The sequence below is a fragment of the Procambarus clarkii genome, chromosome 46 (genome assembly GCF_040958095.1).
Source record: "Procambarus clarkii isolate CNS0578487 chromosome 46, FALCON_Pclarkii_2.0, whole genome shotgun sequence".
Lineage (NCBI taxonomy): Eukaryota > Metazoa > Arthropoda > Malacostraca > Decapoda > Cambaridae > Procambarus > Procambarus clarkii.
This window is the reverse complement of record NC_091195.1, coordinates 21,516,329-21,544,053: the sequence shown is the minus strand read 5'-3', so window position 1 is coordinate 21,544,053 and position 27,725 is coordinate 21,516,329. Positions and strand designations below refer to the sequence as shown.

Here is a 27,725-nt window from a genome sequence, read left to right as displayed (position 1 = left end):
ACTGGCCGACCCCTCACAGTGTTCAAGAGAGAACTATCAACATCAGAGGCCCGAGACTGTTCAACACGCTTCCACTACACATAAGGGACATAACTGGCCGACCCCTCACAGTGTTCAAGAGAGAACTATCAACATCAGAGGCCCGAGACTGTTCAACACGCTTCCACTACACATAAGGGACATAACTGGCCGACCCCACACAGTGTTCAAGAGAGAACTATCAACATCAGAGGCCCGAGACTGTTCAACACGCTTCCACTACACATAAGGGACATAACTGGCCGACCCCTCACAGTGTTCAAGAGAGAACTATCAACATCAGAGGCCCGAGACTGTTCAACACGCTTCCACTACACATAAGGGACATAACTGGCCGACCCCTCACAGTGTTCAAGAGAGAACTATCAACATCAGAGGCCCGAGACTGTTCAACACGCTTCCACTACACATAAGGGACATAACTGGCCGACCCCTCACAGTGTTCAAGAGAGAACTATCAACATCAGAGGCCCGAGACTGTTCAACACGCTTCCACTACACATAAGGGACATAACTGACCGACCCCTCACAGTGTTCAAGAGAGAACTATCAACATCAGAGGCCCGAGACTGTTCAACACGCTTCCACTACACATAAGGGGCATAACTGGCCGACCCCTCACAGTGTTCAAGAGAGAACTATCAACATCAGAGGCCCGAGACTGTTCAACACGCTTCCACTACACATAAGGGACATAACTGACCGACCCCTCACAGTGTTCAAGAGAGAACTATCAACATCAGAGGCCCGAGACTGTTCAACACGCTTCCACTACACATAAGGGACATAACTGGCCGACCCCTCACAGTGTTCAAGAGAGAACTATCAACATCAGAGGCCCGAGACTGTTCAACACGCTTCCACTACACATAAGGGACATAACTGGCCGACCCCACACAGTGTTCAAGAGAGAACTATCAACATCAGAGGCCCGAGACTGTTCAACACGCTTCCACTACGCATAAGGGACATAACTGGTCGACCCCTCACAGTGTTCAAGAGAGAACTATCAACATCAGAGGCCCGAGACTGTTCAACACGCTTCCACTACACATAAGGGACATAACTGGCCGACCCCTCACAGTGTTCAAGAGAGAACTATCAACATCAGAGGCCCGAGACTGTTCAACACGCTTCCACTACACATAAGGGACATAACTGGCCGACCCCTCACAGTGTTCAAGAGAGAACTATCAACATCAGAGGCCCGAGACTGTTCAACACGCTTCCACTACACATAAGGGACATAACTGACCGACCCCTCACAGTGTTCAAGAGAGAACTATCAACATCAGAGGCCCGAGACTGTTCAACACGCTTCCACTACACATAAGGGGCATAACTGGCCGACCCCTCACAGTGTTCAAGAGAGAACTATCAACATCAGAGGCCCGAGACTGTTCAACACGCTTCCACTACACATAAGGGACATAACTGACCGACCCCTCACAGTGTTCAAGAGAGAACTATCAACATCAGAGGCCCGAGACTGTTCAACACGCTTCCACTACACATAAGGGACATAACTGGCCGACCCCTCACAGTGTTCAAGAGAGAACTATCAACATCAGAGGCCCGAGACTGTTCAACACGCTTCCACTACACATAAGGGACATAACTGGCCGACCCCTCACAGTGTTCAAGAGAGAACTATCAACATCAGAGGCCCGAGACTGTTCAACACGCTTCCACTACACATAAGGGACATAACTGGCCGACCCCTCACAGTGTTCAAGAGAGAACTATCAACATCAGGGGCCCGAGACTGTTCAACACGCTTCCACTACACATAAGGGACATAACTGGCCGACCCCTCACAGTGTTCAAGAGAGAACTATCAACATCAGAGGCCCGAGACTGTTCAACACGCTTCCACTACACATAAGGGACATGACTGGCCGACCCCTCACAGTGTTCAAGAGAGAACTATCAACATCAGAGGCCCGAGACTGTTCAACACGCTTCCACTACACATAAGGGACATAACTGGCCGACCCCTCACAGTGTTCAAGAGAGAACTATCAACATCAGAGGCCCGAGACTGTTCAACACGCTTCCACTACACATAAGGGACATAACTGGCCGACCCCTCACAGTGTTCAAGAGAGAACTATCAACATCAGAGGCCCGAGACTGTTCAACACGCTTCCACTACACATAAGGGACATAACTGGCCGACCCCTCACTGTGTTCAAGAGAGAACTATCAACATCAGAGGTCCGAGACTGTTCAACACGCTTCCACTACACATAAGGGACATAACTGGCCGACCCCTCACAGTGTTCAAGAGAGAACTATCAACATCAGAGGCTCGAGACTGTTCAACACGCTTCCACTACACATAAGGGACATAACTGGCCGACCCCTCACAGTGTTCAAGAGAGAACTATCAACATCAGAGGCTCGAGACTGTTCAACACGCTTCCACTACACATAAGGGACATAACTGGCCGACCCCTCACTGTGTTCAAGAGAGAACTATCAACATCAGAGGCCCGAGACTGTTCAACACGCTTCCACTACACATAAGGGACATAACTGGCCGACCCCTCACAGTGTTCAAGAGAGAACTATCAACATCAGAGGCTCGAGACTGTTCAACACGCTTCCACTACACATAAGGGACATAACTGGCCGACCCCTCACTGTGTTCAAGAGAGAACTATCAACATCAGAGGCTCGAGACTGTTCAACACGCTTCCACTACACATAAGGGCCATAACTGGCCGACCCCTCACAGTGTTCAAGAGAGAACTATCAACATCAGAGGCCCGAGACTGTTCAACACGCTTCCACTACACATAAGGGACATAACTGGCCGACCCCTCACTGTGTTCAAGAGAGAACTATCAACATCAGAGGCCCGAGACTGTTCAACACGCTTCCACTACACATAAGGGACATAACTGGTCGACCCCTCACAGTGTTCAAGAGAGAACTATCAACATCAGAGGCCCGAGACTGTTCAACACGCTTCCACTACACATAAGGGACATAACTGGCCGACCCCTCACAGTGTTCAAGAGAGAACTATCAACATCAGAGGCCCGAGACTGTTCAACACGCTTCCACTACATATAAGGGACATAACTGGCCGACCCCTCACAGTGTTCAAGAGAGAACTATCAACATCAGAGGCCCGAGACTGTTCAACACGCTTCCACTACACATAAGGGACATAACTGGCCGACCCCTCACAGTGTTCAAGAGAGAACTATCAACATCAGAGGCCCGAGACTGTTCAACACGCTTCCACTACACATAAGGGACATAACTGGCCGACCCCTCACAGTGTTCAAGAGAGAACTATCAACATCAGAGGCCCGAGACTGTTCAACACGCTTCCACTACACATAAGGGACATAACTGGCCGACCCCTCACAGTGTTCAAGAGAGAACTATCAACATCAGAGGCCCGAGACTGTTCAACACGCTTCCACTACACATAAGGGACATAACTGGCCGACCCCTCACAGTGTTCAAGAGAGAACTATCAACATCAGAGGCCCGAGACTGTTCAACACGCTTCCACTACATATAAGGGACATAACTGGCCGACCCCTCACAGTGTTCAAGAGAGAACTATCAACATCAGAGGCCCGAGACTGTTCAACACGCTTCCACTACACATAAGGGACATATCTGGCCGACCCCTCACAGTGTTCAAGAGAGAACTATCAACATCAGAGGCCCGAGACTGTTCAACACGCTTCCACTACACATAAGGGACATAACTGGCCGACCCCTCACAGTGTTCAAGAGAGAACTATCAACATCAGAGGCCCGAGACTGTTCAACACGCTTCCACTACACATAAGGGACATAACTGGCCGACCCCTCACTGTGTTCAAGAGAGAACTATCAATAGAGGTATCATGAGGCCGTCGCAGCCGGCCAGGAATGGCCTGCCGCAGCCGGCCAGGAATGGCCTGCCGCAGCCGGCCAGGAATGGCCTGCCGCAGCCGGCCAGGAATGGCCTGCCGCAGCCGGCCAGGAATGGCCTGCCGCAGCCGGCCAGGAATGGCCTGCCGCAGCCGGCCAGGAATGGCCTGCCGCAGCCGGCCAGGAATGGCCTGCCGCGGCCGGCCAGGAATGGCCTGCCGCAGCCGGCCAGGAATGGCCTGCCGCAGCCGGCCAGGAATGGCCTGCCGCAGCCAGCCAGGAATGGCCTGCCGCAGCCGGCCAGGAATGGCCTGCCGCAGCCGGCCAGGAATGGCCTGCCGCAGCCGGCCAGGAATGGCCTGCCGCAGCCGGCCAGGAATGGCCTGCCGCGGCCGCCTGTCATGCCTCGCTAACCCTTTCCTAAAGTCTACTTAACCCCGCGTCACTTAAGTGACAATTAGACCCATTACGGTGAAGGAGAGCGAAGAGTAAGGGGTCACGGGGGGGGGGGGGAGTTGAAGATGTTAATTATCAAAGCAATTCTAACGCACTTTTGATATATACGGGCTGGAGGAAGATAACTTGTCAAAGTAATTCCCACAACATAGGGGTATCTGGACCTGGTATCTGGTATCTGGACATAGCCTGAAGGGTATCTGGACCTCACAACTCTGTATGGAAATAATAAGCAGGCTCACATGGACACGCTTCCTGGTACCTAGGTACCTACCTTGGTACCTTGGTTAACTTCTTAGTGTGAAAGGTTGGTATGTGACCTTACCTTACATCCCTGGGACGAGCCCATTAAGGTAGGTACCCTACAAGTGAAGTCGACTCTAGTCTACTCCACTTGTAAGTCGACTCTAGTCTACTCCACTTGTAAGTCGACTCTAGTCTACTCCACTTGTAAGTCGACTCTAGTCTACTCCACTTGTAAGTCGACTCTAGTCTACTCCACTTGTAAGTCGACTCAAGTCTACTCCACTTGTAAGTCGACTCAAGTCTACTCCACTTGTAAGTCGACTCTAGTCTACTCCACTTGTAAGTCGACTCTAGTCTACTCCACTTGTAAGTCGACTCTAGTCTACTCCACTTGTAAGTCGACTCATGTCTACTCCACTTGTAAGTCGACTCTAGTCTACTCCACTTGTAAGTCGACTCTAGTCTACTCCACTTGTAAGTCGACTCAAGTCTACTCCACTTGTAAGTCGACTCAAGTCTACTCCACTTGTAAGTCGACTCAAGTCTACTCCACTTGTAAGTCGACTCAAGTCTACTCCACTTGTAAGTCGACTCTAGTCTACTCCACTTGTAAGTCGACTCTAGTCTACTCCACTTGTAAGTCGACTCTAGTCTACTCCACTTGTAAGTCGACTCTAGTCTACTCCACTTGTAAGTCGACTCAAGTCTACTCCACTTGTAAGCCGACTCAAGTCTACTCCGCTTGTAAGTCGACTCAAGTCTACTCAACTTGTAAGTCGTCTCTAGTCTACTCCACTTGCAAGTCGACTCTAGTCTACTCCACTTGTAAGTCGACTCTAGTCTACTCCACTTGTAAGTCGACTCTAGTCTACTCCACTTGTAAGCCGACTCAAGTCTACTCCACTTGTAAGTCGACTCTAGTCTACTCCACTTGTAACTCGACTCAAGTCGACTCCGGGAGTGTAAAAAATACCAATCCTATGTTATCCCACAAACCCATTGTACCATCTTGTAAATACAATTATTATTACTAGTGGTGATATCTTATCACAGACATGATAACATAGGATAAGAAAAACACACACTTGTGTATTTGTGAAATTTATGTAAGGGATTTACACCAAGTCTTTTGCTCTCTCTTGAGTGCTTTGTCGAGGTCTGAGTGATTAGGACCAGACTTACATGTCAACGGCTAATGAGCGGGGCAAGTAGCACGGGCTATGGTGAGCCCGTAGTGGACTTACTTGGCACAGGAGCGGGGCAAGTAGCACGGGCTATGGTGAGCCCGTAGTGGACTTGCCTGGCACAGGAGCGGGGCAAGTAGCACGGGCTATGGTGAGCCCGTAGTGGACTTACCTGGCACAGGAACGGGGCAAGTAGCACGGGCTATGGTGAGCCCGTAGTGGACTTACCCGGCACAGGAGCGGGGCAAGTAGCACGGGCTATGGTGAGCCCGTAGTGGACTTACCCGGCACAGGAGCGGGGCAAGTAGCACGGGCTATGGTGAGCCCGTAGTGGACTTACCCGGCACAGGAGCGGGGCAAGTAGCACGGGCTATGGTGAGCCCGTAGTGGACTTGCCTGGCACAGGAGCGGGGCAGGTAGCACGGGCTATGGTGAGCCCGTAGTGGACTTGCCTGGCACAGGAGCGGGGCTGTGTGAGTGTGATGTAGAAAGGACATAGGTAAAGCCTTCTATTGAATTGTGGTCAGGTGTCTATACTCCAGCTGTTCTGGGTACTGGTGTTGTTATTAATAGAGCTGTTCATCTGGATGTTATTTCGAACCAACGTCTGGGGTGATCCCAGACAACTTACCTGCCCCTGACCCCTGAGGAAAAGGTCAGGGACATCAGTTTGGAATGACAATTTTTATCTCGTAACACTCTCCATACATCTCAAGGAATGTGACTAACGCAACTGCTATAAGTCATCCTTTTATTGACATTAATTCACTCAATCATTTTCCTATTCAAACTTTATTGCCAGCGAAAGTCTTCAAAGTATTAGATCCCCTCCACTTCCCTTCTAGTTCTAATATTATTACTGACTTACAGCATTTATGTGTCTTAAAAATTAATATTGTGATCTTTTTTCCGTACCATGGTTATCTTGAGGTTATCTTGAGTTGATTTCGGGGCTTTTAGTGTCCCCGCGGCCCGGTCCTTGACCAGGCCTCCACCCCCAGGAAGCAGCCCGTGACAGCTGACTAACATCCAGGTACCTATTTACTGCTAGGTAACAGGGGCATTCAGGGTGAAAGAAACTTTGCCCATTTGTTTCTGCCTCGTGCGGGAATCGAACCCGCGCCACAGAATTTCGAGCCCTGCGCGCTATCCACCAGGCTACGAGACGAGACCTACAGCAGTGGTGCCAGGTATGTAACTAAAGATGTGGCAACAGCGCTCCGTACTCTCTAGTGTTCCCTAAACGTTACGAAACTGTCGTACTGCAGTGCCCTAACCTAACCCACCAGAGACCCCACGAACAGAAAACGGGGTAGTATGTCACTTTCGCCAGCCGCCGCCATTTTCCTGCACGTCAGGTTTTTGGCCTGAGGCGGAGTGTACGTCAAAATGCGTCGTGCTATGACCAGAAGACGTTGCTCCCTAAGTGTTGCACATGTGGTGGCAACACTGCCCATGGATTATCATCTCCAGGTTATCATCTCCATATCATGTCCAGGTTATCTCGGGGTTATCTCGAGGTTATCTCGAGGTTATCTCGGGGTTATCTCGAGGTTATCTCGGGGTTATCTCGAGGTTATCTCGGGGTTATCTCGAGGTTATCTCGGGGTTATCTCGAGGTTATCTCGAGGTTATCTTAAGGTTATCTCGAGGTTATCTCGGGGTTATCTCGAGGTTATCTCGAGGTTATCTCGGGGTTATCTTGAGGTTATCTTAAGGTTATCTCGGGGTTATCTCGAGGTTATCTCGGGGTTATCTTGAGGTTATCTCGAGGTTATTTTGAGGTTATCTCGAGGTTATTTTGAGGTTATCTCGAGGTTATCTCGGGGTTATCTTGAGGTTATCTCGAGGTTATTTTGAGGTTATTTTAAGGTTATCTCCAGGTTATCTCGAGGTTATCTTGAGGTTATCTCGAGGTTATCTCGAGGTGTAACGGGGGGTGGGGGAAATAGCTCTATCTCGTCCATTATTCCACCCCCCAGTTAACGAGGCCGGGGGAAACAGCTCTCTCTAGTCCGTTATCCCGTCCCCAGTTAGCTAACTATTCTAGAGCACCTCCAGAGTTCCTAAGGCAACCTCTCTCGTTCAACACCTTGTAACCTAGGTATTTGACTACCTAGGTGCTAAGACTACAAGGCGCCGTCACTTGATCAGTTACCCGAAACTCTAGAGAGAACTCTAGAATACAGAATCATTGCCACAAACGTATAAGAGAAAACGAAAGGAAAGAAATGAATAGTGAAGTAATTAGTGAGGGTTTGGGGTGAGAGGGAGAGAGGTGGGAGGGGCGAGGATGGTCATTAGTTGAAAGTGAGAGTTTAGAGAGGGGTGGAGGGAGAGGAGTAGATAGGTAGAAGGAGAAGAGTAGATAGTAGAAGTAGAAAAGTAGATAGTAGAAGACGAAATGCTGCCACCATCCATTCATGATCATTATATACAAGACAAGGAATGGAACTTGCCTGTATCACAAAATTCTCAAAAGATGTTATCATGAGTTCATTATTAGTATGTTCCCTCTGTACCATGTATCAACTCCAAACAGGTACTCATTAATATCTTGAATCTAGTAACCACCGAGGCTTTCTCACCTCAATTCAAAGCTCTAGGGAACAAAGTTAAACACAATTTGAATAATAAATTCATAATTATATTTCACATGAAGTATCATAATTTAGCAATTCAATTAAAATGTTCCAGTTTAATATGCAAAGTGAGTCATCATCCAAGAATTCGAGAACCCTACAACTTGACTGCCCCTGATCATCACACCACATATGTAAACACGACCAAGTCACCTTACTGCTCAACTCACCAAGTGTCTCTGCCTATAGCTGGATAGAGAGGGGGGGGTCTGTAGTTGACAGAGACTCCCGCCCTGCCGGCCGACAGCCTCCCTGCTAGGGACGTCTTCTCTGCTCTGCTGGTTCGTCTGCTGTTCCCTTAATGCTTCAATGCTCTATGCTCCCTCAGTATATATTGGGGACCCTAGTACTAACTCCGCCCACAAGTAGATAGCCTCCGGCACTACCAAGCCACTCCTTAAACGTCGGCATGTTTGAAGGCTACCAGACTACAATTATAAGCTTAGCGGAAGCAAGGTGAAATTCTCATGATCTGACCTCAGGTCACTTGAGGTCATTAACGCTTTGAGGTGTGAGATCTCAGGCCGACAAACTGGCGCCTCTCAGATCCTTGTATGTGACTCATGTACTCTATGTATGTATTAACCTAAACCAAACACTTTTACAGTGTTACAGAGGTTATCTCGAGGTTATCTTGAGGTTATCTCGACGTTATCTTGAGGTTATCTCGACGTTATCTTAAGGTTATCTCGAGGTTATCTTGAGATGATTTCGGGGCTTAGCGTCCCCGCGGCCCGGTCCTCGACCAGGCCTCCTTTTTGTTACACCCCCCCCCAGGAAGCAGCCCGTAGCAGCTGTCTAACTCCCAGGTACCTATTTACTGCTAGGTTAACAGGTGCATTAGGGAGAAAGAAACTCTGCCCCATTTGTTTCCGCCTCCACCAGGGATCGAACCCGGACCCTCAGGAGTCAGGACTTCGAATCCCGAGCGCTGAGAGTGAGAGTGTGCGTGCGTGCGTGCGTGCGTGTGTGTGTGTGTGTGTGTGTGTGTGTGTGTGTGTGTGTACTCACCTAGTTGTACTCACCTAGTTGTGTTTGCGGGGGTTGAGCTCTGGCTCTTTGGTCCCGCCTCTCAACCGTCAATCAACAGGTGTACAGATTCATGAGCCTATTGGGCTCGTGTGTGTGTGTGTGTGTGTGTGTGTGTGTGTGTGTGTGTGTGTGTGTGTATGTATATATATATATATATATATATATATATATATATATATATATATATATATATATATATATATATATATATATATATATATATATATAATACATATATATAACACATATACACAGGCTTCCTGTCCCCGACAACAGGAATTATTAATTATTTGATAAAGTAAGGGCACCGCCGGAAAGGTTGGCAGCAGTGGGGCCGCGGGCGCGGTGGTGCCACATCTCAGGTCTGCGTCCCAGAGACGCCATTTTGAATTCTTGGCTGCGGGAAATCCGTTATTCTTGAGCTTAATGTTGGCAACACTGTTGAGCTTAATGTTGGCGTCACACTGTTGAACTTAATGTTGGCAACACTGTGTTGAGCTTAATGTTGGCAACACTGTGTTGAGCTTAATGTTGGCAACACTGTGTTGAGCTTAATGTTGGCAACACTGTGTTGAACTTAATGTTGGCAACACTGTGTTGAGCTTAATGTTGGCAACACTGTGTTGAGCTTAATGTTGGCAACACTGTGTTGAGCTTAATGTTGGCAACACTGTGTTGAGCTTAATGTTGGCAACACTGTGTTGAGCTTAATGTTGGCAACACTGTGTTGAGCTTAATGTTGGCAGCACTGTTGAGCTTAATGTTGGCAACACTGTTGAGCTTAATGTTGGCAACACTGTTGAGCTTAATGTTGGCAACACTGTTGAGCTTAATGTTGGCAACACTGTTGAGCTTAATGTTGGCAACACTGTTGAGCTTAATGTTGGCAACACTGTGTTGAGCTTAATGTTGGCAACACTGTGTTGAGCTTAATGTTGGCAACACTGTGTTGAGCTTAATGTTGGCAACACTGTGTTGAGCTTAATGTTGGCGTCACACTGTTGAGCTTAATGTTGGCAACACTGTGTTGAGCTTAATGTTGGCGTCACACTGTTGAGCTTAATGTTGGCAACACTGTGTTGAGCTTAATGTTGGCAACACTGTGTTGAGCTTAATGTTGGCAACACTGTTGAGCTTAATGTTGGCGTCACACTGTTGAACTTAATGTTGGCGTCACACTGTTGAACTTAATGTTGGCAACACTGTGTTGAGCTTAATGTTGGCAACACTGTGTTGAGCTTAATGTTGGCAACACTGTGTTGAGCTTAATGTTGGCAACACTGTTGAGCTTAATGTTGGCGTCACACTGTTGAACTTAATGTTGGCGTCACACTGTTGAACTTAATGTTGGCAACACTGTGTTGAGCTTAATGTTGGCAACACTGTGTTGAGCTTAATGTTGGCAACACTGTGTTGAGCTTAATGTTGGCAACACTGTGTTGAGCTTAATGTTGGCAACACTGTGTTGAGCTTAATGTTGGCAACACTGTGTTGAGCTTAATGTTGGCAACACTGTGTTGAGCTTAATGTTGGCAACACTGTTGAGCTTAACACTAACTGGCATTCAAGTGAATACAAAAAAACTAATCAGTTTAAGCGTGAATTATAATGTGAAATAATAGTGAAATAAAACCCTATTTATTAGGGTTAGGCTTGAATCCGTTATATATTGGATAGGTGTGGTTGGATTTATATTAGGTTTGGTTAGATTTATATTAGGTTCGGTTAGATTTATATTGGTTGGGTGTTCATGGTAGGTTGTTCTATTCTTATGTGAATTGCTTCAAGAATTTGTAATCTTCTTGCATCTTGGGCTTTGTCTATTATACAGGTATTCTTGTTCAGCATTTCTCTTGTTAGAGTAATGTCATGGGCTTGTCTCATGTGATTCCTAGGGGCACCGGATTGAAGATGGTTATCTTGAGGTTATCTTGAGATGATTTCGGGGCTTTTTAGTGTCCCCGCGGCCCGGTCCTCGACCATGCCTCTTCCCCCAGGAAGCAGCCCGTGACAGCTGACTAACACCCAGGTACCTAATTTACTGCTAGGTAACAGGGGCATAGGGTGAAAGAAACTCTGCCCGTTGTTTCTCGCCGGCGCCTGGCATCGAACCCAGGACCACAGGATCACAAGTCTAGCGTGCTGTCCGCTCGGCCGACCGGCTCCCCGGTCGCATGTCAAACACCTCGTCAGCTTGGTCGACGTCATACCTATGTACTTACATTGAAGGTTACATCCTTCGTGGGGGCAAGTGTACATGTATACAACGCTTGACTGCTGTAGAGGGTTCTCCGTCGGCTTCGGGCTGTTTTTGATAAGGAGTTCGGAAGTCTTCTTGGAGTGGTTTCTGTTCTAGGTTCAGGATTATACCAACGGTCCAAGTGTCTTCTTATAGCAGCGTTTAGTTCCGTGTTGCTATATCCGTTGTTCACCGCACACTGTTCACAGTACTCACTGCTCTAAATGGAGCAGTGTGAGTATGGAGTTTGAAAGAATAACTCAGGTACTGGGGGCTGTGATGGTCACTGTAGGGCTGTGTTGGTCACTGTAGGGCTGTTGGTCACTTTGGGGCTGTGATGGTCACTGTAGGGCTGTGTCGGTCACTGTAGGGCTGTGTCGGTCACTGTAGGGCTGTGGTCACTGTATTCATGTAGGTGTGCTTGCGGGGGTCGAGCCCCCCCCCCCCCCCCCCCCACACACACACACAGGAAGCAGTCCATAACAGCTATCCAACATCCAGGTACCTATTTACTGCTAGGTGAACAGGGGCAACAGGGTGAAAGAAATAAGTCTCTGCTATCGCCGGGGATCGAACCCTGGATTAGGAGTCCCAAGCGCTGTCCACTCAGCCACAGGTTCCTTTCCGTTGCTGTGCTATGTAAAGCACCTCGCAGCTAATGACTCCTCGGTCACCTGAGGAGTGGCCGCAGTCAAGCCGTGGCTGGGATTGACCGCGCCCAGTCAAGCCGTGGCTGGGATTGACCGCGCCCAGTCAAGCCGTGGCTGGGATTGACCGCGCCCAGTCAAGGCGTGGCTGGGATTGACCGCGCCCAGTCAAGGCGTGGCTGGGATTGACCGCGCCCAGTCAAGGCGTGGCTGGGATTGACCGCGCCCAGTCAAGCCGTGGCTGGGATTGACCGCGCCCAGTGAAGCCGTGGGTGGGATTGACCGCGCCTGCCTGGCCAGCTTGGCCTCTACCCACCAGCTTGAGCCTGCCGCTGCTAGTTCTCTCCCGGCAAGCGTCCCCTGAACCACCATTGCTCTCTATCCGCCGGTTTCTGGCGCCTTTATCGCCGCGTTCCTGGCCGAGGTGTGCGCCTTCGTGGGGCCAGCGTGAGGGTGAGTACCCGAGGGCGAGGCCCTCTTCCTTGGCCAGGTGTGCAGCTGCATGTGTAGAGGCAGGTGCGCATGCGCGGGTCCTCCAGCTGCAGCGGCAGGTGCGCATGCGCAGGTCCTCCAGCTGCAGGTGTAGCGGCAGGTGCGCATGCGCAGGTCCTCCAGCTGCGGCCTGGCGGGTGACTCGTCCCAGCTGCCACGCGGCCACGTCTCCTCTTTGCTTTCTCGCTCTGTAGCTTAGCAGGTTACGGTGGTGTTTCTCTAGATGGAGCTACGTGTTTATGACTCGATATTTGGCCGGTTGGGTGTGGCAACCGTGCCGCATGGGGGGGGGGGGGGGGGTCAGGTGTGGCAGGTTGCAGCAGGGGTGAGTCATATGTGGCAGTGTTGCAGCAGGGGTGAGTGAGATGTGGCAGTGTTGCAGCAGTTATGTGGCAGAGTTGCAGCAAGGATGAGTCAGATGCAGCAAGGATGAGTCAGATGCAGCAAGGATGAGTCAGATGTGGCAGAGTTGCAGCAGGGGTGAGTGAGATGTGGCAGCATTGCAGCAGGGGTGAGTGAGATGTGGCAGCATTGCAGCAGGGGTGAGTCAGATGTGGCAAATTGCAGCAGGGGTGAGTCAGATGTGGCAGAGTTGCAGCAGGGGTGAGTGAGATGTGGCAGCATTGCAGCAGGGGTGAGTCAGATGTGGCAGCATTGCAGCAGGGGTGAGTCAGATGTGGCAAATTGCAGCAGGGGTGAGTCAGATGTGGCAGAGTTGCAGCAGGGGTGAGTCAGATGTGGCAGAGTTGCAGCAGGGGTGAGTCAGATGTGGCAGAGTTGCAGCAGGGGTGAGACAGATGTGGCAGCGTTGCAGCAGGGGTGAGATGTGGCAGCGTTGCAGCAAGGGTGAGACAGATGTGGCAGGGTGAGAGATGTGGCAGCGTTGCAGCAGGGGTGAGCCAGATGTGGCAGCGTTGCAGCAGGGGTGAGTCAGATGTGGCAGCGTTGCAGCAGGGGTGAGTCAGATGTGGCAGCATTGCAGCAGGGGTGAGTCAGATGTGGCAGCGTTGCAGCAGGGGTGAGACAGATGTGGCAGCGTTGCAGCAGGGGTGAGACAGATGTGGCAGCGTTGCAGCAGGGGTGAGCCAGATGTGGCAGCGTTGCAGCAGGGGTGAGCCAGATGTGGCAGCGTTGCAGCAGGGGTGAGTGAGATGTGGCAGAGTTGCAGCAGGGGTGAGTGAGATGTGGCAGAGTTGCAGCAGGGGTGAGGGAGATGTGGCAGCGTTGCAGCAGGGGTGAGCCAGATGTGGCAGCGTTGCAGCAGGGGTGAGTGAGATGTGGCAGTGTTGCAGCAGGGGTGAGACAGATGTGGCAGAGTTGCAGCAGGGGTGAGACAGATGTGGCAGGGTGAGAGATGTGGCAGAGTTGCAGCAGGGGTGAGCCAGATGTGGCAGGGTTGCAGCAGGGGTGAGACAGATGTGGCAGCGTTGCAGCAGGGGTGAGACAGATGTGGCAGAGTTGCAGCAGGGGTGGGACAGATGTGGCAGCGTTGCAGCAGGGGTGAGCCAGATGTGGCAGCATTGCAGCAGGGGTGAGCCAGATGTGGCAGCGTTGCAGCAGGGGTGAGATAGATGTGGCAGCGTTGCAGCAGGGGTGAGTGAGATGTGGCAGCGTTGCAGTAGGGGTGAAACAGATGTGGCAGGGTGAGACAGATGTGGCAGTGTTGCAGCAGGGGTGGGACAGATGTGGCAGGGTGAGACAGATGTGGCAGAGTTGCAGCAGGGGTGGGACAGATGTGGCAGCGTTGCAGCAGGGGTGAGTGAGATGTGGCAGCGTTGCAGTAGGGGTGAAACAGATGTGGCAGGGTGAGACAGATGTGGCAGTGTTGCAGCAGGGGTGGGACAGATGTGGCAGGGTGAGACAGATGTGGCAGAGTTGCAGCAGGGGTGAGATAGATGTGGCAGCGTTGCAGCAGGGGTGAGTGAGATGTGGCAGAGTTGCAGCAGGGGTGAGCCAGATGTGGCAGCGTTGCAGCAGGGGTGAGACAGATGTGGCAGAGTTGCAGCAGGGGTGAGTGAGATGTGGCAGAGTTGCAGCAGGGGTGAGCCAGATGTGGCAGCGTTGCAGCAGGGGTGAGACAGATGTGGCAGCGTTGCGGCAGGGGTGAGTGAGATGTGGCAGCGTTGCAGCAGGGGTGAGTGAGATGTGGTAGCGTTGCAGCAGGGGTGAGACAGATGTGGCAGCGTTGCGGCAGGGGTGAGTGAGATGTGGCAGCGTTGCAGCAGTTGTGAGTGAGATGTGGTAGCGTTGCAGCAGGGGTGAGTGAGATGTGGCAGCGTTGCAGCAGGGGTGAAACAGATGTGGCAGGGTGAGACAGATGTGGCAGCGTTGCAGCAGGGGTGGGACAGATGTGGCAGGGTGAGACAGATGTGGCAGAGTTGCAGCAGGGGTGAGACAGATGTGGCAGAGTTGCAGCAGGGGTGAGACAGATGTGGCAGAGTTGCAGCAGGGGTGAGATAGATGTGGCAGCGTTGCAGCAGGGGTGAGTGAGATGTGGCAGCGTTGCAGCAGGGGTGAGTCGGGTGGTAGTCAACAAAGAGTCCCGGGCCAGCCGACCTGGTTGTCGGGTACCGCCCGCCATCACGATTTCACTATATTGCAATTTCATCACAATGATTTTCCTATATAATTATTTTGGTTGTGAGTCATTGAGGAGATGTGTTGACACCAGCATATAAGGATAGTGAAGTCAATCAATGGTTTAACAAAGAGGTCGAAGGTCAGACTCTAATTTAGGTTATATCTGGGTTGCCAGCTCTATGTTTATCTATTCTGATTCTTGGGGTTGTTTTGTGGTTATAACTTCTATATACATACACACACTCGTGGTAATTCTAAAGCCCGGGTTCGATTCCCGGCCGCGGCAGAAACAAATTCTTTCATTTGATGGCCGTATTCACCTAGTAGTAAATACGTACCTTGGTGTCAGCTTCTTGGGTGTGTACTCACCTAGTTGTGCTTGCAGGGGGTTGAGCTCTGGCTCTTTGGTCCTGCCTCTCAACTGTCAATCAACAGGTGTATCGATTCCTGAGCCTATTGGGCTCTATCATATCTACACTTGAAACTGTGTATGGAGTCAGCCTCCACCACATCACTGCCTAATGCATTCTATGGCTCATTTGGGTACTAAGTTTCCACCTGTGTCCCCTTGTTCGTGTCCCTCCCGTGCTGAAGAGTTTGTCTTTGTCCACCCTGTCAATTCCCCTGAGAATTTTGTAGGTGGTTATCATGTCTCCCCTTACTCCTCTTTGTTTCAGGGATGTGAGAATGTATACTAGATGTGATAGAGTAAAATAAGTCATGGGGTCAAGAGTCAAAGAGCTAGGAGCTCGAACCTGCGGCCGCAAATAGTAAATACACACAGATACGAGGCGAAGAAAACGGCGGCCTAAGAAAACGGGAACTTGGTTACCCTAATATTGATCACCACCCACCGCCAGGATAGGTACGCCTCGCCTAACCAACCAACCAACCAACCAACCAACCGATCAACATAGCCCCTGAATCAACACCAGCACTTAACTAGGAAAACACTTTTTTATTTAAGGTATATCTGCATATATGCAGCTGCCTGAACGCTTACATGGTGTCAACATTTTCAAGTGTTGCTCTAGAGGTCCATTAGGGTCTAGTTAAGACTGTATTGAGGTCTTGTTGAGGCTGTATTTGAGGTCTTGTTAAGGCTGTATTTGAGGTCTAGTTAAGGCTGTATTGGGGTCTAGTTAAGGCTGTATTGGGGTCTAATTAAGCCTGTATTTGAGGTCTTGTTAAGACTGTATTTGAGGTATTGTTGAGGCTGTATTTGAGGTCTTGCTAAGACTGTATTGGGGTCTAGTTAAGGCTGTATTTGCGCAAATTGGATTACATGATGCATTTAGCGTTGATAAATGAAGTCATGATGTATTTCAAGACGTGTAAAACATCTGAAGTCCGAGAATGTGTTGTGGTCCTGAGGCCTCGCCAGAACCTCCTCCGCCTGCCAGGAAGTGTAACATTGTAACAAAGGTTTGAATCTGAGAGGGGAGGCTGTATCGTTACTTACGGTTTGACCTGATTGTGATAGTTGCTGACACAAATAGCCTCATTGATCAGGGAAGCACGGCTTGGAGATAACAGGTATATAGACCCCAACATTAGGCGTATACCCAGCATAGTGTTGTATTAGGCTTGATGCCTCCCAGCTGCAGGAAGGTCAGAGGAGTGCCAACATCACAACACCTTAGGAACAGCTCCCATGCATACTTTGTAGTGTATATGTATACACCAAGAAACCAGTTCTTCATGGATATATCCTCTTCAGGCCATCCCCCCCCCCCCAACTCTCCTCTGTATTGTATATACCCGCGGCCGGAGTGTGCTCACCTAGATGTACTTATCTTGTATCATGGATCTCTACTTTAGCCGACAAATGTACAAGATCCGCGAGCCTCTTAGGCTCATTCCATATATGTATTTGAACTGTGTGTGTGTGTATATGGCGCCTCCACACTACTATGAATCACATTTCAGTCATTCACTATACTTTAACACTGAAAATTCCTTGTCTTTGTGGGCTATATAACCTTAGGCCCAGCATAGACAGGTGTCCCAGTGATCCACCCATGCTAAATCCACCCACCCAGTGATCCACCCATCCTTTTAGACACCGAAGCGTAACATTATTTTGAGATATTTTGGTTGGCAAGGAGGAGAGACATAGCCTAAACTACTCTATCCCTGCGAGATGTATTTTATTGTCCAAATAAACGTACTTGTTTTGATTGGGTGTCTCCCCGTTGTGACTTACTGTCTATTGCGACTTTTCACATGTATCTAGGAAGGCTGCGTCTCTTATTATCATATTATTATTATAAGTTCCCTCTGGCTGTGAAGAGAAGAGGTCAGGGGGGTAGAAATAGCCTAAGCTACTGCTCCTACTGGAAGAGTACAATGCGCGGGGTTTTCCTGAACATAGGAGACATTGTACACCATACAATGGGAATGGGATTGAACACTATGTTATGATGTTGTTCACTCATACTGTACGCTTATTGGGTAGTGTTACTCATACTCACTCATAGGGTGAGTAACACCCCTCAGGGCAAAATTTCAGAAATATTCAGCCCCGGGTTTAATGTTTTGACGATTGTACACCATTAATGGATTGTTACCCAATGTACCCACTTCACCTATGACTTCAAACGATGCCAGTAGCTGGGTTTTGTTTTGCATATTAATAGACACAAGAGTTGAAAAACATCATAAGAATTTGATCAGATTTATAAACAAATGGCAAATACACAACTAGTGAAATTTTTGCTGTTACTTTTGTGTAGTAAAAACATAGACAGCTCTTATATTTGTCCAGAGATCGAGACCCATGCCTGATCTATTATTTGGCTCCCATACCCCCAAGGGATATGTATACCCCCGAGAGGTATGTATACTTCCAGGGGGTATGTATACCTCAGGTTAAGAACCCCTGATAGAGCCCCATGTGTACCGTAAGATACCCTCAGTGTTGCCTCCATCGCTCAAGTATTCAATTTATTTATTTATTATTATTTCAAAGCTGCGTATATCTACTATATTACATATATCTACTCTTACGGATATACGACACACAAGGCGTAAGATTAAGGAGTGATGTATTTAGGAACTGTTATAACGGACCGTTGGTGAAAGCGGCAAGTGAACAGGGATTCCTACGTCTGGCAGCCAACTCCGAACAGTCACTTTCAGTTTGTTTGTTCTTGTTTTGTTTTGTTTGTTGTCATTTTCCTTGTATTTAGAGGGGGGGGGGCATAATTCTTAGTCAAATTTCGTACTTTAGTTCCCAATTTTTTTTTACCTAATGTAATCATTTTAGAAATATGGGACAAGTTTTATTTTTTCATTTATTGTTTCCTATCGTGTATTGATTATCTATGTCGTGGGCTGTAGCTTTCATCCTAATTTTTGGTCATGTGAGTTTCTCTTTAGCTTTCTTTGACTTCCATTATGATGACGTCTTTCGGTGGGGGCATTTGACCATTTTCTGTGTGCCATTTTGAATATAAGACATTACCTTTTGACTCATGAGTGTTCCATAGTCTTTTTTTTTTTTTAATGGCGGACGTGGTACAGTTTGCGGTTAATGCTGTGAGGTTGGCAGCATTAGACTGAAGACATCGGTGCGGTTGGCAACCCAGCTGAAGGTTCTTCAGTCTGGAGTGGAAGCGCGCGGTGGGAGACGGTAGGGTTGGCCAGCGTGGCCGGGTGCGGACGATGCGGCAGCGTTGGCTCCTCTGACTTGGGCGGTGCGGTTGGCCAGCCTGGCGGCGCAGTTGTCCCACTGCCTGGGTTCTCTGGCATAGTCAGTTAGGTTGGACTAGTGCTATTGACTGTGGAGTTCAAACTGTGCGCTGCTGCTCAGGGGCTCGTTGAGCGCCGTCGTCGCCATTGTTGGCAACCGTGGCGAGGCAAGTAAAGGTGCTACGGAAGTGACCGCCATCTTTGCTAGCCAATATTCATCACAGATTCATCTGTTTGTCGCTGGATCATCACCTGCCTTCATCAGTCTCCTCTCTGCGTGCGCATACATACACAAAGACCACACACCTATACACCCGGGGCCCAAGAGCTAGAGCTCAACCCCCGCAAGCACATCTACGTGACTATATACATAACACCTGGTGAAAGCCCAGAGGTCTGGGTTATGAGGAAAGGTATGAGAAGTTTCACTTCACTGGAGATGGTTTCCAGAGACATGATTACCTCGTACAAAATTCCCAGTGGAATTGATTGGGCAAGCAAGAATACTTTTTAGCATGGGAGGTATAGGAAAGAATTTGTTCAGGGGTCACATCACACTACCTCCTTCCCCTCCCCCACATCACACTACCTCCTTCCCCCCCCCCCACATCACACTACCTCCCTCCCCCCCCACATCACACTACCTCCTTCCCCCCCACATCACACTACCTCCTTCCCCTCCCCCACATCACACTACCTCCTTCCCCTCCCCCACATCACACTACCTCCTTCCCCCCCCCACATCACACTACCTCCCCCCCCCCCCACATCACACTACCTCCTTCCCTCCCCCACATCACACTACCTCCCTCCCCCCCCACATCACACTACCTCCCTCCCCCCCCACATCACACTACCTCCTTCCCTCCCCACATCACACTACCTCCTTCCCCCCCCCCACATCACACTACCTCCTTCCCCCCCCCACATCACACTACCTCCTCCCTCCCCACATCACACTACCTCCCCCCCACATCACACTACCTCCCTCCCCCCACACATCACACTACCTCCCTCCCCCCCACATCACACTACCTCCTTCCCCCCCCACATCACACTACCTCCTTCCCCCCCCCCACATCACACTACCTCCTTCCCTCCCCCACATCACACTACCTCCCTCCCCCCCCCCACATCACACTACCTCCCTCCCTCCCCACATCACACTACCTCCCTCCCCCCCACTTCACACTACCCTCCCCCCACTTCACACTACCCTCCCCCCCACTTCACACTACCCTCCCCCCCACATCACACTACCCTCCCCCCCACATCACACTACCCTCCCCCCACATCACACTTCCTTCCCCCCCACATCACACTACCCCCCCCCACATCACACTACCTCCCTCCCCCCCACATCACACTACCTCCCTCCCTCCCCCATATCACACTACCTCCCTCCCTCCCTCCCCACATCACACTACCCTCCCCCCCACATCACACTACCTCCCTCCCCCCCATATCACACTACCTCCCTCCCTCCCCACATCACACTACCCTCCCCCCCACATCACACTACCCTCCCCCCCCCCGACATCACACTACCTCCCTCCCCCCCACATCACACTACCCTCCCCCCCACATCACACTTCCCTCCCCCCACATCACACTTCCCTCCCCCCCACATCACACTACCCTCCCCCCCACATCACACTACCCTCCCCCCATATCACACTACCCTCCCCCCCACATCACACTTCCCTCCCCCCCACATCACACTACCCTCCCCCCACATCACACTACCCTCCCCCCCACATCACACTACCCTCCCCCCCACATCACACTTCCCTCCCCCCACATCACACTACCCTCCCCCCCACATCACACTACCCTCCCCCCACATCACACTACCCTCCCCCCACATCACACTTCCCTCCCCCCACATCACACTACCCTCCCCCCACATCACACTTCCCTCCCCCCCACATCACACTACCCTCCCCCCACATCACACTACCCTTCCCCCCACATCACACTACCCTTCCCCCCACATCACACTACCCTCCCCCCACATCACACTTCCCTCCCCCCCCACATCACACTACCCTCCCCCCACATCACACTTCCCTCCCCCCCACATCACACTACCCTCCCCTCACATCACACTACCCTCCCCCCACATCACACTACCCTCCCCCCACATCACACTACCCTCCCCCCCACATCACACTACTCTCCCCCCACATCACACTACCCTCCCCCCACATCACACTACCCTCCCCCCCACATCACACTACCCTCCCCCCCACATCACACTACCCTCCCCCCCACATCACACTACCCTCCCCCCCACATCACACTACCCTCCCCCCCACATCACACTACCCTCCCCCCCACATCACACTACCCTCCCCCCCACATCACACTTCCCTCCCCCCACATCACACTTCCCTCCCCCATCACATCACAATTCCCTCCCCCCCCACATCACACTTCCCTCCCCCCCCCCACATCACACTTCCTACTGGGACCGACTAAAGAGCCTAAATCTGTACTCCCTTGAGCGCAGGCGGGAGAGATACATAATAATTTACACGTGGAAAATATTAGAGGGGCTCGTCCCAAACCTGCACACAGAAATAACATCACATGAGACCAGGAGGCATGGCAGGATGTGCAGAATACCCCCGTTGAAGAGCAGAGGTGCAACAGGTACTCTGAGAGAGAACTCTATCAACATCAGAGGCCCGAGACTGTTCAACACGCTTCCACTACACATAAGGGACATAACTGGCCGACCCCTCACAGTGTTCAAGAGAGAACTATCAACATCAGAGGTCCGAGACTGTTCAACAGGCTTCCACTACACATAAGGGACATAACTGGCCGACCCCTCACAGTGTTCAAGAGAGAACTATCAACATCAGAGGCTCGAGACTGTTCAACACGCTTCCACTACACATAAGGGACATAACTGGCCGACCCCTCACAGTGTTCAAGAGAGAACTGCACCTCCAAAGGATACCCGATCCCAGAAGAGTTGTGACAAATGAGGATTGTAGGATCCTCCAAGAGGATTTGAACAGGTTGCAGAGATGGTCAGAGAAATGGCTACCAGAGTTCAACACGAGCAAATGTCAAGTTATGGACATGGGATTAGGTGATAGGAGACCAAGGGGACAGTACACAATGAAGGGGAACTGCCTACCTGTAACGACGCGAGAAAGAGACCTGGGAGTGGACGTAACACCTAATCTAGCTCCTGAGGCACATATAAATAGAATAACGACAGCAGCGTACTCTGCACTGGCAAAAGTACATATTGGTACATATTGGTACTTTCTGGTGGTCCATCACTACATATTGGTACTTTCTGGTGGTCCATCACTACATATTGGTACTTTCTGATGGTCCATCACTACATATTGGTACTTTCTGGTAGTCCATCACTACATATTGGTACTTTCTGATGGTCCATCACTACATATTGGTACTTTCTGGTAGTCCATCACTACACTTTTGTACTTTCTGGTGGTCCATCACTACATATTGGTACTTTCTGGTAGTCCATCACTACATATTGGTACTTTCTGTAGGTCCATCACTACATATTGGTACTTTCTGGTAGTCCATCACTACACTTTTGTACTTTCTGGTGGTCCATCACTACATATTGGTACTTTCTGATGGTCCATCACTACATATTGGTACTTTCTGGTAGTCCATCACTACATATTGGTACTTTCTGGTGGTCCATCACTACATATTGGTACTTTCTGGTGGTCCATCACTACATATTGGTACTTTCTGGTGGTCCATCACTACATATTGGTACTTTCTGGTGGACCATCACTACATATTGGTACTTTCTGGTGGACCATCACTACATATTGGTACTTTCTGGTGGACCATCACTACATATTGGTACTTTCTGGTGGTCCATCACTACATATTGGTACTTTCTGGTGGTCCATCACTACATATTGGTACTTTCTGGTGGTCCATCACTACATATTGGTACTTTCTGGTGGTCCATCACTACATATTGGTACTTTCTGGTGGTCCATCACTACATATTGGTACTTTCTGGTGGTCCATCACTACATATTGGTACTTTCTGGTGGTCCATCACTACATATTGGTACTTTCTGGTGGTCCATCACTACATATTGGTACTTTCTGGTGGTCCATCACTACATATTGGTACTTTCTGGTGGACCATCACTACATATTGGTACTTTCTGATGGTCCATCATTGGTACTTTCTGGTGGTCCATCACTACATATTGGTACTTTCTGGTGGTCCATCATTGGTACTTTCTGGAGGTCCATCACTACATATTGGTACTTTCGACCAAATAGTTAAGGTAAGTACTTTATTGTAGTAATACGGGACGTGGTAACTACGGACGTTTGAAACCTGTAGTGCAGTGGTCTTCGTCGTCGACTGGCAACCGAGGATCCCCGGTTAGACTCCCGGAAGGACCGGAGAGACGATTGGGCACTTTTCCTCCCATCTCGGGTCTATTTTTAACCCGGGAGTTAGGTAGCTGTTGTGGGTGGCATGCTGTGGAAGGTCAGTAGTTAGTGTCGGTCGATGTATAGTGTGGATACAGTAGAGCGTTGTTAAATGTATGTGGGTATGGGGTGCATAATATTTTGACCCGTCATATCGGTATTGATTTTGACAGGTCTTTGATGGGTGAAATTAATTGTGTTTGTATAATATTAGTTCCTGTGGGTTGTCCAATTTTTTTGTATAATTTTTCATCCTACACAAAAAATTTTAGAGGTACATGTGCATTAGTGCAGCTGCCCTAGACTGTATGAAGGGGAGTACAGTGTGTCAAAAAGCTAGTTACGTGATGCTAAAAAATCCCCATCACACAGGATGGTTAGTCATACAGAGGCATGTGATAAGCAGTCTGCACTGGCAGACTCTGGGTGCATCATGAGGATATCATCAATACAAGAGTGAATAAGGCAGCAGTGGTAATACAAGTCCCCATCTCGCAGGATGGTTAGTCATACAGGGCCATGTGTTTAGTAGAAATTTTGGGTACACTGTGAGGATATCTTCAAGAACAAGAAGGTGAAGGGACGACGACGTTTCGGTCTGTCCTGGACCATTCTCAAGTCGACAATCGACTTGAGAATGGTCCAGGACGGACCGAAACGTCGTCGTCCCTTCACCTACAAAGCTCCAGGTACCTCATGCCAATGGGTGTGAAAGGTCTAATGCCACAGTTCCTGCTCACAGAGTTTGCACCTGGAGTGCTCAGGATTGGGAGACCCGTCACCTGCAGCCACCCGCCACAGGTAACGGTAACCCAACCTGATCCTGGCAACCACTGTGTCGCACAGTCTGGTCCACCTTTTGTGCTGCCCATAGATATAGGTTTCAGATCTGAACAAATTATAGCTTTTTATACCGTGCTTTCAGGTCGTTGGGCGCCTATATTGATAAGGGTGTGTGCAATAGTTATCGTCAGGGCTACCAACTTAACAGGTTTGATGAAAGTGTGCATGCTAGATACCTATCAGATTATATATATATTTCTAGCCATACAAACTTGTATGGCTATAACAAAAGACGACTAGGGTGTATAGTGTTGCCATATAGCTTAAGACGTTCTTAAAAAAAAGTAAAAACTAATGTGATGGCAATGCAGCGTGGGGCGTTGCCATAATTGAGTATTTAGTCACCACGCGGCTACAACTCTTGCCAAATTTCTTTCAAATATTGCACGAATTAACCTTTAAAAGTGCGTTATTCAATAATATTTACGCTTAGTGAAACTGCAATAGAAAATGTAATTGTGGAACTCTAATTAATAAAGAATAACCCGTGAATAATTTAGGACACCGCTGTTGGCACGCTTGAATGTCTGGTTGTGTTGCCATATGAAGGTCCCTACATGAGGCTGGCGAGTTGATACCTTGTATAATACTTATTTTTGGATAGATTTTCGTATAGTTTCAGTTTAGGAGACGAGTTCTAGGTGGAGTACTCTAGGGGAAGAAACTATCATGTTTTGAGGGCAATTAGACATGAATCTAGAATGGGTATTTTTTAATTTGTTCACTTATTATGCACTGTAAAATGGTCCTCCCTTGACCGGTTGTGGAGAAGCCCTCTGGTGGCGCAGTAACAATACTCTCGCCTGGCCAGCAAATTGTCTAGGTTCGAGTCCACGACCAGGATTCAACAAGCACTTACCCATTCACTTGCGAACCAGGGGGCCAGATTCACGAAGCAGTTACGCAAGCACTTACGAACCAGGGGCCAGATTCAGGAAAGCACTTACGCAAGCACTTACGAACCTGTGCATCTTTTCTCAATCTTTAGCGGCTTTGTTTACAATTATTAAACAGTTAATGAGCCCCGAAGCACCAGGAGGCTGTTTATAACAATAACAACAGTTGATTGGCAAGTTTTCCTGCTTGTAAACTGTTTAATAAATGTAATTAAAGCCGTCAAAGATTGAGGAAAGATGTACACGTTCATAAGATGTACATAAGTGCTTTCGTGAATCTGGCCCCTGTACATCTTTTCTCAATCTTTGGCATCTTTGTTTACATATATGAAACATTTTGCGAGCTTCGAAACTTGTCAGTTATTGTTACCTGAGCTCATAAACTGTAAACAAAGCCGCCGAAGATTGAGACAAGATGTTCAGGGTCGTAATTGATTACTTAAATGGATGATGAAACCTGTTTCTGGCCAGGGAGTAGTGTTGACCAGACCACACACTAGAAGGTGAAGGGACGACGACGTTTCGGTCCGTCCTGGACCATTCTCAAGTCGACTTGAGAATGGTCCAGGACGGACCGAAACGTCGTCGTCCCTTCACCTTCTAGTGTGTGGTCTGGTCAACATACTTTAGCCACGTTATTGTGACTCCTCGCCTGCATAGGGAGTAGTGTCTGGGCGTCAGGTCTTAACTGCTCGCCTCTGTTCTCCCAGCAGTAATTGGGTACGTGGTTGTAAGCCAATTGGCGGGTCGTATTCCAGGGAAACTAGTGGGTAAGGCTTTCCACGAACTATGGGAAGGGAAAGCTCCCACAACCTGTCATCTTACTAATTAGTCTGAATTTGGCCGTTTGCCAGTATGGCCGAAAATGGACGATATTTGAAAATAAAAAAAATGAAAATAAATTTTGTATTTTTTTCCAAAACAGCAAGTTAAGGGTCCTCTGGTAGGTTAGGAGGACAGGACATTCTTCTAAAGTTCAAAACGTCGTGAAAACCGTTGATTGAAAGTTTCCTCTCCTAACCTTACCGAGTAAGCCAGAGGACTCGAACAGAAAACGGAACAGTACGTCACTTGTGAGCCGATTTCATTTCAAATTCCGTCCATTTTTGGCTATAGCGCGCATACGAGCTTAAAGCCTCGTTATTTTTACGAGGACGGGCTGTCAGCCAGCCAGCTTACGCTAGCCACAAGTCGTCTGCTCCTGAATTCACTTGTTTAAAAAAAATGAGCTCGGAAGCACCAGGAGGCTGTTTATAACAATAACAATAGTTGATTGGCAAGTTTTCCTGCTTGTAAACTGTTTAATAAATGTAACCAAAGCCGTCAAAGATTGAGGAAAGACCTACACGTTCGTAAGTACTTGCGTAACTGCTTCGTGAATCTGGTCCCAAGAATCCAATCCACCCGCCTGACCTAACCCTGCACGTTCTTGCCAGTGTCCCCAACGTCAACAAACCGTCGTACTAAAGTGCCCCCTTATCCTAACCTACCAGAGGACCCAAAACAGAAAACGGGACAATATGTCAATTTCCCAAGCCGCTTCAATTTTCTAATACGTCAGTTTTTGGCCTTGGGCAGAGTGTACGTTAAAAATGCGACGTGCTATTAGGAGGACGGGTTGCTTGCCTAACTAGCCTAACTAACTAACTAGCGACCTAACTAGCCGATATAGAACACGGGGATAATTGTCAAGTGGTACTTCTCGTAATACGTTTAATCCACAAGGGCCGTGACGAGGATTCGAACCTGCGTCCGAGAGCATCCCAGACGCTGCCTTAATCGACTGAGCTACGACATGGTCAAAAGAGTTGAAACTGAAGTTCTACTGAACTTGCTGGATCCTGCAGCCTCTCCGAGACACAAACCAGGGTTTTACACAACTCCCCCCTGCACGCGAGCTATGTCAATAGGCCGTTCTCCCTCTTCGCCCTTTACTTCATTACACACTTCTTTTGACCATGTCGTAGCTCAGTCGATTAAGGCAGCGTCTGGGATGCTCTCGGGCGCAGGTTCGAATCCTCGTCACGGCCCTTGCTGTTTTGTTCATTTGATTTTGAACGTTTAGGATAACGATGTATCGGTTGAGAGTCCGGGCTTTCCTGCCCCCGATAACGTCAACTGATAACCAATTATAGCAAGTTAGATCGACAGGCAGATAAGTGGACATTATTTTATAACAACCTGAAGGGTCTGACGGCTGAGTGGACAGCGCTTGGGATTCGTAGTCCTGAGGTTACGGGTTCGATCCCGTAAGGATGCAACTCACAACAGCTATCTTACTCCCAGGTACCTATTTGCTGCAAGGTGAACAGAGTTATCAGGTGGGAAGAAACGTGCCCCCCCCCCTCTCTTCTGGTAGTTAGGTCATGATATCTTCAGCCCCGTTATTGTGA

General features: G+C 49.2%; 2 protein-coding genes across 16 annotated transcripts in view; both read left to right on the top strand.

Annotated features, from left to right (window-relative positions):
• Positions 1 to 27,725, top strand: part of LOC123770459 (activating transcription factor 7-interacting protein 1) — a 206,428-nt gene that overhangs the window by 68,875 nt on the left and 109,828 nt on the right. For 4 of the 15 annotated variants that reach the window (XM_069301832.1, XM_069301829.1, XM_069301827.1 and 1 more), the window contains exon 1: positions 19,043 to 19,299. The exons of 7 other annotated variants lie outside the window; for them this stretch is intronic. The gene's annotated coding sequence lies outside the window, so the exon portion shown is untranslated. Of the gene's footprint in view, positions 1 to 12,377; positions 12,821 to 19,042; positions 19,300 to 27,725 lie in introns of those variants that run through there. 4 more of the 15 variants (XM_069301821.1, XM_045762312.2, XM_069301818.1 and 1 more) reach the window with 3 other exon arrangements.
• On the top strand, positions 3,915 to 4,334 carry LOC138350567 (protein TsetseEP-like). Its single transcript, XM_069301580.1, has one exon. The coding sequence runs from the start codon at positions 3,915 to 3,917 to the stop codon at positions 4,332 to 4,334; it is 420 nt and encodes a 139-aa protein (XP_069157681.1).

Coding starts and splice junctions, on each gene's coding strand:
- LOC138350567 (XM_069301580.1), top strand. CDS start 3,915: ATGAGGCCGTCGCAGCCGGCCAGGAATGGCCTGCCGCAGCCGGCCAGG.